The 12,410-nt window shown below is 45.5% G+C and overlaps 1 protein-coding gene across 1 annotated transcript in view; it reads right to left on the bottom strand.

Moving 5' to 3' along the window:
- Nucleotides 1-3,027: 3,027 nt before the first annotated feature.
- gja4 (gap junction protein alpha 4) overlaps nucleotides 3,028-12,410 on the bottom strand; it is a 43,119-nt gene continuing 33,736 nt past the window's right edge. Inside the window, exon 2 of the mRNA XM_036971669.2 lies at nucleotides 3,028-8,396. Coding sequence (XP_036827564.1) covers nucleotides 7,166-8,386 — 1,221 coding nt within the window. The 5' untranslated portion in view covers nucleotides 8,387-8,396 and the 3' untranslated portion in view covers nucleotides 3,028-7,165. The remainder of the gene's footprint in view (nucleotides 8,397-12,410) is intronic.

Genomic DNA, 12,410 nt, shown 5'->3' on the forward strand with positions numbered 1-12,410 from the left:
AGCTTGCTAACCAGCCTGCTAACCAGCCTGCTAACCAGCTTGCTAACCAGCTTGCTAACCAGCCTGCTAACCAGCCTGCTAACCAGCTTGCTAACCAGCTTGCTAACCAGCCTGCTAACCAGCTTGCTAACCAGCTTGCTAACCAGCCTGCTAACCAGCTGCTAACCAGCTTGCTAACCAGCCTGCTAACCAGCTTGCTAACCAGCTTGCTAACCAGCCTGCTAACCAGCTGCTAACCAGCTTGCTAAACAGCCTGCTAACCAGCTTGCTAACCAGCCTGCTAACCAGCCTGCTAACCAGCTTGCTAACCAGCCTGCTAACCAGCTTGCTAACCAGCCTGCTAACCAGCTTGCTAACCAGCTTGCTAACCAGCCTGCTAAACAGCTTGCTGGCAAAAGAAGTAAAAAAAAAAAGAAAAAAGAGTTGAATTCATTGGCAACCTCTGCTTTTTCATATACCATCTCCCCTTTGATGTTCAGTCCAATACTGTTGAGTTTGTTTTTGGTAGTACTACTACAGCCTAGTTCCTTAAATGATTTCCAAAGCTTTTTAGGGTCATTTTTGTTCTCAATTATTTTCTCATCAAATTAACCCCTCTTAGCTTCATCCATCCTGCTCTGTGCTTCATCCATCCTGCTCTGTGCTTCATCCATCCTGCTCTGTGCTTCATCCATCCTGCTCTGTGCTTCATCCATCCTGCTCTGTGCTTCATTTCAGTGATGTTTATATTGGACAAAATCATGCTGCTCTTGAGAGTTCTTACATTTTTTAAAGGCCTTATTCCTTGCCTGGATAGATTCTAGAATCTCATGATTAAACCAAGGGCTAGATCTCTGCTTTACCCTGGCCAGTCTAATGGGAGCCATCACATTCACCACATCAAGGAATCTACATTTAAAGACTTCCCAGGCACTGTCTACCCCTACACTATCTAGCACAGGTGACCAGTCTAATGGGAGCCATCACATTCACCACATCAGGGAATCTACATTTAAAGACTTCCCAGGCACTGTCTACACCTACACTATCTAGCACAGGTGACCAGTCTAATGGGAGCCATCATATTCACCACATCAAGGAATCTACATTTAAAGTCTTCCCAGGCACTGTCTACCCCTACACTATCTAGCACAGGTGACCAGTCTAATGGGAGCCATCACATTCACCACATCAGGGAATCTACATTTAAAGTCTTCCCAGGCACTGTCTACCCCTACACTATCTAGCACAGGTGACCAGTCTAATGGGAGCCATCACATTCACCACATCAGGGAATCTACATTTAAAGTCTTCCCAGGCACTGTCTACCCCTACACTATCTAGCACAGGTGACCAGTCTAATGGGAGCCATCATATTCACCACATCAAGGAATCTACATTTAAAGTCTTCCCAGGCACTGTCTACCCCTACACTATCTAGCACAGGTGACCATTCTAATTGGAGCCATCACATTCACCACATCAGGGAATCTACATTTAAAGTCTTCCCAGGCACTGTCTACCCCTACACTATCTAGCACAGGTGACCAGTCTAATGGGAGCCATCACATTCACCACATCCAAGGAATCTACATTTAAAGACTTCCCAGGCACTGTCTACCCCTACACTATCTAGCACAGGTGACCATTCTAATTGGAGCCATCACATTCACCACATCAGGGAATCTACATTAAAGACTTCCCAGGCACTGTCTACCCCTACACTATCTAGCACAGGTGACCAGTCAATTTTACCCACTTCCTCCCTAAACTTTTCAACACAGTATTTTTTGAGTCCTCTGTTTCTAACGGTTTTGTGACACTGACAGTTGAAGTCGGAAGTTTACATACACCTTAGCCAAATGCATTTAAACTCAGTTTTTCACAATTCCTGACATTTAATCCTAGTAAAAATCCCCTGTCTTAGGTCAGTTACGATCACTACTTTATTTTAAGAATGTGAAATGTCAGAATAATAGTAGAGAGAATGATTTATTTCAGCTTTTATTTCTTTCATACCATTCCCAGTGGATCAGAAGTTTACATACACTCAATTAGTATTTGGTAGAATTGCTTTTAAATTGTTTAACTTGGCTCAAACGTTTCGCGTAGCTTCCCACGATGTCAAGCAAAGTGGCACTGAGTTTGAAGGTATGCCTTGAAATACATCCACAGGTACACCTCCAATTGACTCAAATCATGTCAATCAGCCTTTCAGAAGCTTCTAAATCCATGACATCATTTTCTGGAATTTTCCAAGCTGTTTGAAGGCACAGTCAACTTAGTGTATAAACTTCTGACCCACTGGAATTGTGATACAGTGAATTATAAGTGAAATAATCTGTCTGTAACATTTGTTGGACAAATTACTTGTGTCATGCACAAAGTAGATGTCCTAACCGACTTGCCAAAACTATAGTTTGTTAAAAATAAATTTGTGAAGTGGTTGAAAAACGAGTTTTAATGACTCCAACGTAAGTGTATGTAAACTTCCGACTTCCGATATATCTTTAAAAATCCTGCTTGTGCAAAATGTAATAAAATGATTCCATATTTTATAATACTCCACTCTGCGATATTTTAGATCAGACACCGATATTAAGTCAATCGTACTTTCCACCGTTTCACATATCCTGGTGGGATCTTTTATCATTTGGGTCAGAGCAAGTGATCTACAAAAGTGTAGAAATACATTGTGGGCTATTCTTTTTGCAGACATCAGTATTGAAATCCACTAACAAAATGATTTCCTTCAACAGGGAATCATTACAGTTTGACAACACAATTTCAAGTCTTTCATAGAATGCATTCTGATTGGGTGGCCTATAACCCCCCCCCCCCCCCCAAAAAAAAAAAAACAACAACAATTGGCTTGGTTAGGAGAATTAACATAGCAGGTTAGGAGAATTAGGACAATGTTAGGAGAATTAGGTGTCTTATCTAAAATGCTGTTCTCCATCGAGCCATAACTTGTGGAAGCCATTAATTCACAGCTCTAGTCAATGAAGTGGATAAACAAAGAGGACATTTAATAATTAAAACAGATTAAAATAAAGAGCTTTATTAACATGTAGCTACTAAATATAAACATTGACAATCTCTGTACAAAACCAAATTAAATATATACTGTTGAAGTACTCTCCTTTTCTTATTAAAAGGAATCACTTTCTCAATGATTCAGCTGTCTAATTCGTGTCAGGCGATGATTACGCTCACGGATCCGGGTTTGAGAGTCACAAGAAGTTTTAGAAGGAATCACTTTCTCAATGATTCAGCTGTACCGCTTTCATTCACAGGGAATTAACTTAAAAACATTCAGAAACAGTCACTTTAATTGAACATACCCATTCTCTGTGTTTCCATTGCTCTCTCCATACCCACTCCCTCTCCCTCCCCCCCAGTCTCTTTCTCTCCATACCCACTCCCTCTCCCTCCCTCCCCCAGTCTCTTTCTCGCCATCCCTCATTCTTCATGTTTTGGATACTGGCGACCATCCCAGCACACCATGGTTCTAGCTCCCCTCTCCTGACTCCAAGCCAACGTTGGAGAGGGGATAAGGGTGTATGTAGTTTATGTGTGTGTGTATGTGTGTGTGTTTGTCTATATGTGTGTGTGTGTGTGCATACCTGTTTATGTGTGTGCCTTTGTGTGCATGATTGCCAGTGTGTGTGCTTGTACACATGTGTGTGTCAGTGTGTTTGGCCACTACAGAATAGTCCAGAGATCCCGGTACACTAGTCTCCGGGGAGACAGAATAGTCCAGAGATCCCAGTACACTAGTCTCCCTGGAGACAGAATAGTCCAGAGATCCCGGTACACTAGTCTCCAGGGAGACAGAATAGTCCAGAGATCCCAGTACACTAGTCTCCGGGAGACAGAATAGTCCAGAGATCCCAGTACACTAGTCTCCAGGGAGACAGAATAGTCCAGAGATCCCGGTACACTAGTCTCCAGGGAGACAGAATAGTCCAGAGATCCCAGTACACTAGTCTCCCTGGAGACAGAATAGTCCAGAGATCCCAGTACACTAGTCTCCAGGGAGACAGAATAGTCCAGAGATCCCGGTACACTAGTCTCCAGGGAGACAGAATAGTCCAGAGATCCCAGTACACTAGTCTCCCTGGAGACAGAATAGTCCAGAGATCCCGGTACACTAGTCTCCAGGGAGACAGAATAGTCCAGAGATCCCAGTACACTAGTCTCCAGGGAGACAGAATAGTCCAGAGATCCCAGTACACTAGTCTCCAGGGAGACAGAATAGTCCAGTACATTCCACTGGCTCTAGCAGCATTATGAGGTCACATTAATCCTTTAGGGAACATGCTTAATTCAGAACATAAAGGATACCTCCCAAATGGCACCCTAGTCCCTACATCGTGCACTACTGTTGACTAGGGTCCATGAGGCTCTGGTCTAAAGTAGTGCACTATGTAGGGAATACGGTGCCATTTGGGACACAGTCATATTTCCCCCCCCCCTCCCCCATGCTTTCTCACAAGACCTCACTGCACTGCATGGGCTCTGTAGGCTGTTTTCCCTGTGGAATCCCAAGTTCTTCTATTGTCACAATCAGCCACTGCATAGGCTTATCCCATTCCCATTGGAATAGAAGGATTCCTGAAGTCATAAACGGCTAAATTATACTGCATTCTTTTACTGTTCCATTATTCCTCGTTTCCTATTCTCTGGTGTTCCATGATCAAGGATCGTACCTCCCCTGAGGGAGGTTTCTCTGGTGTTCCATGATCAAGGATCGTACCTCCCCTGAGGGAGGTTTCTCATGTTCCCATTCTCTAGTGTTCAAGGATCGTACCTCCCCTGAGGGAGGTTTCTCATGTTCCCATTCTCTGGTGTTCCATGATCAAGGATCGTACCTCCCCTGAGGGAGGTTTCTCATGTTCCCATTCTCTAGTGTTCCATGATCAAGGATCGTACCTCCCCTTGAGGGAGGGTTCTCTGGTTCCCATTTGAATGAGGAAGATCTAATCTAGTCTCCACTACATAGTCTTTGCCTTCAAGGTATATGTTGCGCAATTACAATCAGTAACATGTAATAACACGGTCATAACAGCTGACATAACTAGTCATAACCTGTCATAATATGGTTATAACACTGTCATGACCCATATATTTACACCTGTTGTGACATATAGTGTGTTATTTTATGGCTGGTTATAACACCTACATAAGAGTGTCACAACCCACATTTATTCAAATAATATTTTTCCCTGCCAAGAAGTTTCCTTTCGTTTGAAAGTTTGTTTCTTAAGTCCTTTGTTGTTGTTGTAATGAATTCTTTACAGTATTTTGTTCATCATATTTTAAATAGCTAATAGAAAATCTACTTCATGCCAATGTCAAGAAGCATTTCGACCATCGTAATCACATCAGGCAGAGAGTCCTATCATGTCCTTTTATCAGTCCTCAGTCTAATAGAGGGTGGCTTGTCCTGCTCCTGAAATCTGCTCCTACATTCATCCCAGTCATCAGTCTAATAGAGGGTGTCTTGTCCTGCTCCTGAAATCTGCTCCTACATTCATCCCAGTCCTCAGTCTAATAGAGAGTGTCTTGTCCTGCTCCTGAAATCTGCTCCTACAGTCATCCGAGTCATCAGTCTAATAGAGGGTGGCTTGTCCTGAAATCTGCTCCTACATTCATCCCAGTAATCAGTCTAATAGAGGGTGTCTTGTCCTGCTCCTGAAATCTGCTCCTACATTCATCCCAGTCCTCAGTCTAATAGAGGGTGTCTTGATCTGCTCCTGAAATCTGCTCCAACATTCATCCCAGTCATCAGTCTAATAGAGGGTGTCTTGTCCTGCTCCTGAAATCTGCTCCTACATTCATCCCAGTCATCAGTCTAATAGAGGATGTCTTGATCTGCTCCTGAAATCTGCTCCTACATTCATCCCAGTCATCAGTCTAATAGAGGGTGTCTTGTCCTGCTCCTGAAATCTGCTCCTACATTCATCCCAGTCCTCAGTCTAATAGAGGGTGTCTTGTCCTGCTCCTGAAATCTGCTCCTACATTCATCCCAGTCCTCAGTCTAATAGAGGGTGTCTTGTCCTGCTCCTGAAATCTGCTCCTACATTCATCCCAGTCCTCAGTCTAATAGAGGGTGTCTTGTCCTGCTCCTGAAATCTGCTCCTACATTCATCCCAGTCCTCAGTCTAATAGCGGGTGTCTTGTCCTGCTCCTGAAATCTGCTCCTACATTCATCCCAGTCATCAGTCTAATAGAGGGTGTCTTGTCCTGATCCTGAAATCTGCTCCTACATTCATCCCAGTCATCAGTCTAATAGAGGGTGTCTTGTCCTGCTCCTGAAATCTGCTCCTACATTCATCCCAGTCATCAGTCTAATAGCGGGTGTCTTGTCCTGCTCCTGAAATCTGCTCCTACATTCATCCCAGTCCTCAGTCTAATAGAGGGTGTCCTGCTCCTGAAATCTGCTCCTACATTCATCCCAGTCCTCAGTCTAATAGAGGGTGTCTTGTCCTGCTCCTGAAATCTGCTCCTACATTCATCCCAGTCCTCAGTCTAATAGAGGGTGTCTTGTCCTGCTCCTGAAATCTGCTCCTACATTCATCCCAGTCATCAGAAACAGAGCATTGAGGCAGGTGCATGTCTGACATCAATGTGTGCACAATAACAATGATAATTTTAATATGGTCAATTAAAAAAATAAATGTAATATTAACATAAACATACTGTTGACAAGGAGGCTGTGATGTAACGGAATGTTTTTCCTTGTGTGGTGTGTTTTGACACTTTATAATAGGTTATGACAAGGTAATGTCAGCTGTTATGACCATATTATGACAGGTTAATGTCAGCTGTTATGGCCATATTATGACAGGTTAATGTCAGCTGTTATGGCCATATTATGACAGGTTAATGTCAGCTGTTATGGCCATATTATGACAGGGTAATGTCAGCTGTTATGCCCATATTATGACAGGTTATAACAGGTTAATGTCAGCTGTTATGACCATATTATGACAGGTTAATGTCAGCTGTTATGACCATATTATGACAGGTTATAACAGGTTAATGTCAGCTGTTATGACCATATTATGACAGGTTAATGTCAGCTGTTATGACATATTATGACAGTGTTATAATGCCTGTATCAGTCTGTGGTGGACATATGGCTTCCTTCTATTCACAGAACCAAACCTCTCTGGTTTCCTCATACATAATGCTTAGTGTGTTTGTTGCTGTGTCCCTTCTGGGCACCCTTACTGTGTGTGTGTTGTGTGCTGTATTTCTTATGGTGAGCTCTCCCTGAAGAGTGTGTAGTCCTTATCGCTCCCAAACAGTTCAAGTAACTGGGGAGAATGTCACCACCAGGATCCATCCCTGCTCTGGACCCCAGGTCCAGATAACTCTCACTGGGCTTGGTGTAGCCGGCCTCCCCCAGGTCCAGATAACTCTCACTGGGCTTGGTGTAGCCGGCCTCCCCCAGGTCCAGATAACTCTCACTGGGCGTGGCGTAGCCGGCCTCCCCCATGGGTAAATACAGATGGCCCTTCTCCTGGTAAGGCGAAATTTGCTGCATCTCCATCTCCAGGCTTGGAGCACCAGGCCGGACTCGGACCCCGGCTATGCCAGGAAAGGTGTACTGCTCCTGGGCGTAGCGTTGTTCTAGGTGGTGGGTGATGGCCAGCTGGAGGAGGTAGAGGAGCTCTGCTAGGTTGAGAAAGAGAGAGACTCCAGCGATGGTCTGGGTGTAGATGGTGAAGATGGTCTTCTCCGTGGGTCTGGAGACGAAGCAGTCCACCGTGTGAGGACAGGGGTCCCGGACACACTCGAACCGGGCCGGGATCACGAAGCCGTAGAGGTACCATAGCCCCACGATGAAGCCGACCTCCAGGAGGACCTTGAGGAGGATGCTGGCGGCGTAGGCACAGAGGAGACGGCCCTTCAGCTTAGGAGCCTCTGGGAGAGCTTTCACCACCTTTCTCCCTCCTTTCTCCTCCTCTAGTTCTTCTATCTCTTCCCCCTTTCTCACCTCCCTCTTCTTCTTTACTCCTCCCCTCTCTCGTCCCTCACCAGCCCCACCCTCCTCCGTCCTCTCCTCCTCCTCCTTTTTTTTCTCCTTTGCAGCCCTCATGGCCACATATCCGAAGTAAAAAATAGTTGGCGTGGAAACAAAAATCACCTGGAGCACAAAATAGCGGTAATGTGATATGGGGAAAGCTTTGTCGTAACACACGGCGGTACATCCAGGTTGCTTGGTATTACAGACGAAGTCGTCCTGTTCGTCGTCCCAGGCTGACTCTGCGGCGGTGCCCAGGACCAGCATGCGGAACAGGAAGAGGACAGTGAGCCAGACACGGCCCACCCCGGTGCTGTACTCCTGCCCCTCCTCCAACAGCTGCTCCAGGAAGGACCAGTCAGCCCTGGACATCCTCTGTCACCTGCAGGGGGAGACAGGTGAACTCATGTTAACACGACGTACCATACAGGACGTACCATACAGGACGTATCATACAGGACGTACCATACAGGACGTACCATACAGGACGTACCATACAGGACGTATCATACAGGACGTACCATACAGGACGTACCATACAGGACGTACCATACAGGACGTACCATACAGGACGTACCATACACAACCTACCATACAGGACATACCATACACAACCTACCATACAGGACATACCATACACAACCTACCATACAGGACGTACCATACACAACCTACCATACAGGACGTACCATACACAACCTACCATACAGGACATACCATACACAACCTACCATACAGGACGTACCATACAGGACGTACCATACACAACGTACCATACAGGACGTACCATACAGGACGTACCATACAGGACGTACCATACAGGACGTACCATACAGGACGTACCATACACAACGTAACATACAGGACGTACCATACAGGACGTACCATACAGGACGTACCATACAGGACGTAACATACAGGACGTACCATACAGGACGTACCATACAGGACGTACCATACAGGACGTACCATACAGGACGTACCATACACAACGTAACATACAGGACGTACCATACAGGACGTACCATACAGGACGTACCATACACAACGTACCATACAGGACGTACCATACAGGACGTACCATACAGGACGTAACATACAGGACGTACCATACAGGACGTACCATACACAACGTAACATACAGGACGTACCATACACAACGTACCATACAGGACGTACCATACAGGACGTACCATACAGGACGTAACATACAGGACGTACCATACAGGACGTACCATACAGGACGTACCATACAGGACGTACCATACACGACCTACCATACACAACCTACCATACAGGACATACCATACAGGACGTACCATACACGACCTACCATACACAACCTACCATACAGGACATACCATACACAACCTACCATACAGGACGTACCATACAGGACGTACCATACAGGACGTACCATACACAACGTACCATACAGGACGTACCATACAGGACGTACCATACAGGACGTACCATACAGGACGTACCATACAGGACGTACCATACAGGACGTATCATACAGGACGTACCATACAGGACGTACCATACACGACCTACCATACACAACCTACCATACAGGACATACCATACAGGACGTACCATACAGGACGTACCATACACAACGTACCATACAGGACGTATCATACAGGACGTACCATACAGGACGTACCATACAGGACGTACCATACAGGACGTACCATACAGGACGTACCATACAGGACGTACCATACACGACGTACCATACAGGACGTACCATACATGACGTACCATACAGGACGTACCATACAGGACGTACCATACAGGACGTACCATACAGGACGTACCATACACAACGTAACATACAGGACGTACCATACACAACGTACCATACAGGACGTACCATACAGGACGTACCATACAGGACGTACCATACAGGGCGTACCATACAGGACGTACCATACATGACGTACCATACAGGACGTACCATACAGGACGTACCATACAGGACGTACCATACAGGACGTACCATACAGGACGTACCATACACGACGTACCATACACAACCTACCATACAGGACATACCATACACAACCTACCATACAGGACATACCATACACAACCTACCATACAGGACGTACCATACAGGACGTACCATACAGGACGTACCATACACAACGTACCATACAGGACGTACCATACAGGACGTACCATACAGGACGTACCATACAGGACGTACCATACAGGACGTACCATACAGGACGTACCATACAGGACGTACCATACAGGACGTACCATACACAACGTACCATACAGGACGTACCATACAGGACGTACCATACAGGATGTACCATACAGGATGTACCATACAGGATGTACCATACAGGACGTACCATACAGGATGTACCATACAGGACGTACCATACAGGACGTACCATACAGGATGTACCATACAGGACGTACCATACAGGACGTACCATACAGGACGTACCATACAGGACGTACCATACATGACGTACCATACAGGACGTACCATACACAACCTACCATACAGGACATACCATACACAACCTACCATACAGGACATACCATACACAACCTACCATACAGGACGTACCATACAGGACGTACCATACAGGACGTAACATACAGGACGTACCATACAGGACGTACCATACAGGACGTACCATACAGGACGTATCATACAGGACGTACCATACAGGACGTACCATACAGGACGTACCATACAGGACGTACCATACAGGACGTACCATACAGGACATATCATACAGGACGTACCATACAGGACGTACCATACACAACCTACCATACAGGACATACCATACACAACCTACCATACAGGACATACCATACACAACCTACCATACAGGACGTACCATACAGGACGTACCATACAGGACGTAACATACAGGACGTACCATACAGGACGTACCATACAGGACGTACCATACACAACCTACCATACAGGACATACCATACACAACCTACCATACAGGACATACCATACACAACCTACCATACAGGACGTACCATACAGGACGTACCATACAGGACGTACCATACAGGACGTACCATACAGGACGTACCATACAGGACGTACCATACAGGACGTACCATACAGGACGTACCATACACGACGTACCATACAGGACGTACCATACAGGACGTACCATACAGGACGTACCATACAGGACGTACCATACAGGACGTACCATACAGGACGTACCATACAGGACGTACCATACAGGACGTACCATACACGACGTAACATACAGGACGTACCATACAGGACGTACCATACACAACGTAACATACAGGACGTACCATACAGGACGTACCATACACGACGTAACATACAGGACGTACCATACAGGACGTATCATACAGGACGTACCATACAGGACGTACCATACAGGACGTACCATACAGGACGTACCATACAGGACGTACCATACAGGACGTACCATACAGGACGTACCATACAGGACGTACCATACAGGACGTACCATACAGGACGTACCATACAGGACGTACCATACAGGACGTATCATACACAACGTACCATACGCAACGTAAAAACATTAGATAATGTATATCAGCACACACACTCACACACAGACAGACACACACTACAAACAGACTCTCTCTTACTCACACACACACACACACACACACACAAAGACTCTCTCTCTCACTCACTCACACACACACACACACACACTACAAACAGACTCTCTCTTACTCACACACACACACACACACACACACACACACACACACACACACACACACACACACACACACACACACACACACACTACAAACAGACTCTCTCTTACTCACACACACAACGACTCTCTCTCTCACACACACATGCACACACACACACACACACACACACACACACACCGGTGAAACTAGGTGAAACATGCTCCTGGATGTTTTCTAGAATACCTCCTTTTACTAGAGGTCATGTGTGTCAGAACACAACATAACCCACCTAATAAATAAGCCTGTTTCCATGAGCTCACCACCCAAACCAATGTGCTTAGGGGGTTTTTCCACCTTCATGTTTTGGTTTAAAGAAACATTAAATAAAACAACGAAACCTTTCGGAATAGTATTACAAATAAAGTAATTTTAGGCTTTTTTGACTGTATCATTTTACGCAACACTGTAGTCGTTCTCAGCATACTTCACCGAGTGTTATATATGATGCTGATTTAATTACACTTATGGAATGTTCAGAATGAGATTCATGTTTCTCTGTCTCAGTGACGTACACAATACTGTGTCTCTTCCAGTCTACGTTCCCCTGGGGGACTGTTGTTATGCTGTCTCCTGAAATGTCCACATGATTCGCACGCACGCACGCACGCAGGCACGCACACACACACAC

This window comes from Oncorhynchus mykiss, chromosome 30 (genome assembly GCF_057628025.1).
Source record: "Oncorhynchus mykiss isolate SJ-2025 chromosome 30, ASM5762802v1, whole genome shotgun sequence".
Taxonomy (NCBI): domain Eukaryota; kingdom Metazoa; phylum Chordata; class Actinopteri; order Salmoniformes; family Salmonidae; genus Oncorhynchus; species Oncorhynchus mykiss.